The 3,502-nt window shown below is 63.8% G+C and overlaps 1 protein-coding gene across 2 annotated transcripts in view; it reads right to left on the minus strand.

Annotated features, from left to right (window-relative positions):
- RFX4 (regulatory factor X, 4 (influences HLA class II expression)) overlaps nucleotides 1–3,502 on the minus strand; it is a 116,030-nt gene that overhangs the window by 6,429 nt on the left and 106,099 nt on the right. For both annotated transcript variants that reach the window (XM_004675723.1, XM_004675724.1), the window contains one exon: nucleotides 2,999–3,137. In XM_004675723.1, coding sequence (XP_004675780.1) covers nucleotides 2,999–3,137 — 139 coding nt within the window. The remainder of the gene's footprint in view (nucleotides 1–2,998; nucleotides 3,138–3,502) is intronic.

A 3,502-nucleotide genomic window follows, 5' to 3' on the forward strand; every position in this document is an offset into this window, starting at 1 on the left:
AGGGACTCTGGTGTTGGGAGCCCACGGCCTTCGTGAGCCCCGTCCTCTAACTGTGACTTTCCCTCAGTGCAGGCTGACCTCTCCCCCGATGACTCCCGCCGTGAGGAACGCAGGGCTCCCTCCTCGGGGGAGCCAAGCATCTTGACCTTTGCTCTGGAAAACTCAAAGGCCAAGAGAGCCCCGCCGTGGGTTTCCCCTGCACCGTCATCCTGCATCCAAAGTGCCAGGAAAGGAAGGAAATGAGGAGTCTTGGGTTCCTTTCCCTCCAGTAACCTGAACCTCACTGAGACTAGTCGCAGCAACCCCTTGAATTTACCTCCACCCTCCTACCCCACACAGGTGTGACTGTGTCCGCACAGCCAGGCCGGGTGGGGGGGGGGGACAGAGCTGGGGAATTCGCACCTGCGTGGGCCTTGGCACCTCACTGGGTGCGTGACTGGAGCAAAGTACCCGCTGCGGCTGTTCTCTCCCCACCACCTTTAAAAAGCTAGAGGAAAGCACCGTCTTCCCGCGGTCGCTATGAAAACTGCGCGCACTTGAAAGTGTAGATGCATAAATGTTAGAACAAGAGAGAGGACTCTGCCTTTAGACGGTATCTTCCCTGGGAGAAGCAGTGACCTCAGTGACGTGACAGGATTAGCATCTCCCCATCCGACTTTACAAATGGACACTGAGGTGTAAGTGACAAAGGACTGTGCGTGCGCGTTAGGGTCAGAGGTTGCCCAAGGGCCTTGTCCCAGGGCCGTAGGGCATGATGGTCACGAAGTCTGCCCTGGGCCCTGTTGCCTCCCCCACCTAGCCTGGACTCAGAGGGCTCCCTGACCTCAGAGGGCTCCCTGGAGTCCCCGGAACCTTCCATTTCGGCCAGCCATGGCGTGAAAGCGCTGGGGACTGTTGCAGCTTCCAGAATGGACGCTGCCGGTCCACCTTAGATCACCCTGGACTCTGTGGGCCTTTGGGAGACCTTGGCTTCTCTTTACAGCAGCGGCTTTACAGAGACCACCCCAGAATTTCACGAGGGCTGAGGGGGTGCAGAAAGAGGGGAAATAGTGCCTGGAGCTGTGACTTGGGCTGCAAGCTTTCTCCTGCCGCGGGCATTTAGACCAGTGCTCCCTACTGAGTGCTGGCTGCCACAGCCCCCACGGGGCACACTGCTGCCTCTGTACTCTCAGCTGCTAGCTCAGTGCTTGTCACTCCGCACACCCGTCCCAGGAATGAAGGGAGGAAGGAGAGGGGGAAGGAAGGAAGCGGCTGCTGACACCTGTTAGGTATGACCCGGTCCTACAGCAGCTCCCCATCCTTCAGGGGGCCCCACGGGAGCGGGCTCTGCCCCCAGGAGCAGCAGCACCGAGGACGCGCGTGTCCCGTGACGCAGCTGGAGGCCCCAGGTGACGGTTTAGTGGAATCAGCTCCTGGGCTCCTCTGGGGACTAGGCTGGGGCCCCCCTGGGCACTGCCGATGGAAATCAAAACAGACGCCTGTTTGCCCTGGGCGCCTGCGTATTGTGGATACACTGTCCCCGGCGCCTGCCCTGGGAGGGGAGTCTGTGTGCCGACGGCTGATGTAATCACCGTAACTCAAGTCCCGCTATCTCTTTCAGACTCCTGCACAGTCCCCCCCCCCCATTCCCGCTTCACCGTCTGAGTGTCCGAGAACGGAGCCCACCCCCGGCCCCTCCTCCTCCCCCCACCCTCCCCCACTCCCTGCCTGCGCCCCCACGCCTGCAGAACAGAGTGGGCGACCCTGGCAGCGTACCCGCAGCTCTGCGGACCCCAGCTCCTGCCACTTGGCTGTTGGGTAACCCTCAGTGCAGGCTGGCACATGTCAGGGGGCAGGGGGCTGACCGGGAGCCTGAGTCGGGGGACCGACAGTGGCCGGGCCCTTTTCTGGGAGCGACACTGCGAAGGGTGTGAAGCGCTCACGCGGGCCTGGCACGTGGCAGATGTTCAGTAAGAGGCGCTGTGCTTTCTGCTAGAGGCCGCAGCCTGTGCCCTGGGGAGCCCAGATTTCATTTTGCCTTCAGGGTCTTTGGGGTCTCCCCCAGGGAGTCAGGCGGGTCAGACACACAGCAGGCGGTGCAGAGTGTTGCCAGCAGGGCAAGTCCAGGCTGCCGGGCAAGGCCAGAGAAGCGGCCCCTCGTAGGCCCCGGAGGAAGGCAGGCCATGCCCGCGAGGGCCACAGAGACAGACGGATGCTCACCCGAGCACCGAGCCGGAGGAGCTGGACAAGAGAGCCCGGTCCAGGCCACAGGACGGCTGCGGTCATCCGCTGGGCCAGACAGAGACCTGCACTGAGGCCAGGCCAGCGGGAAGGCAGGGACGCTGAGACGCTCGTTGAACGCACTGAGTGAGCAGCTGAGCTCGGGCTCACGCACAGGGAAGAGCGTGAGAGACGCTGGCGCGTGACAGAGGCGCCCCGGGCGCAACCGCCACCACCGTTCGCCACAGCCACGCGGGAGACTTGGTCTGTTGGACAGTAGGAGCCACGCACAGGCCACAGGTGGCCCGAGTTGGAGCTGATACAGCGTCCACTCCAGGAGGATCCTCAAGGGGAGAGCGTGGGGAGAAGAGCTGCTGGGCTGAAAAGGAACAGGTGTGGGCGGCCGAGAGCCCCCCCTAGGCTGAGGCCAAGACAAAGGTCCTGAGAGGACTCCCGGCGGCAGGTGCCACCGGGAGGATGCAGACAGGGAAGGAGACTGGGGGGAGGGGGCGTCAGAAGGGGCTGCTCAGAAAGGGGCCACCTGGACCCCGAGAGAGCGGGCAGAGAGGACGGAGCCAGAGAGGACGGAGACAAAGACCACGGGCTAGCGCCCAGGTTCGTGAGCGCACCCAGCGCCGGCACCCGACTCTGCCCCTGGCTGGGAGAGCGGGGTGCGATGACAGGGTGGTCCTCCCCGTGGGGGGCCAAGGGCTGCCCGCGGGGTGCGAGTGCTTGTTGACTGCGGCCAGTGGACCGGGCCTGGCACCAGGCGACCGGCGGCAGCACGCGGCCCACTCACCTGCGCCGAGCTCCTGTGGTAGGGGGAGTAGTGCAGTGGTGCCGAGATGGCCGAGTCGTGGGGGAGGGCCGGGTACTGGCTCTGCATGGGGTGCGGGTGCTGGTTGCCGTAGCTCGCATAGTTATAGCTCCCCGAGTACCTAAAACACAGCCGGCGGGGGGCACTGAGTGACAGCTGGGGGGACCCACGGGGCCACACCTTCCCAACCCAGCCTCCGCTCCCCTCCCCCCCTTCTCTGTCCTTTTTCATGTCCCCCCACTTTTCTTCTCCGTGGCCCCCGTGGCGTTGTTGTGGCGCAGCTCAAACTCCCAGGCGGGGCTTCCCTTTCCCCTCGGCACAGCGGCGCAGTCCCTGGCCACGCAGCGCGCCCCGAGCAAAACATCGTTAGTGATGAAACCGCCGCTCCTGCTGTGGTGGAAAGCCCAGCTCGCAGCGTGAGGAGAGATTACTTTGGGATTTATGTTTTCGTATCGTCAGGCCTCTGCTTCCCTTGCCTTGGGGGGG

The sequence above is a fragment of the Condylura cristata genome, unplaced genomic scaffold (assembly GCF_000260355.1).
Source record: "Condylura cristata isolate star-nosed mole 26May11 unplaced genomic scaffold, ConCri1.0 scaffold00004, whole genome shotgun sequence".
In the NCBI taxonomy this organism is placed as follows: Eukaryota; Metazoa; Chordata; class Mammalia; order Eulipotyphla; family Talpidae; genus Condylura; species Condylura cristata.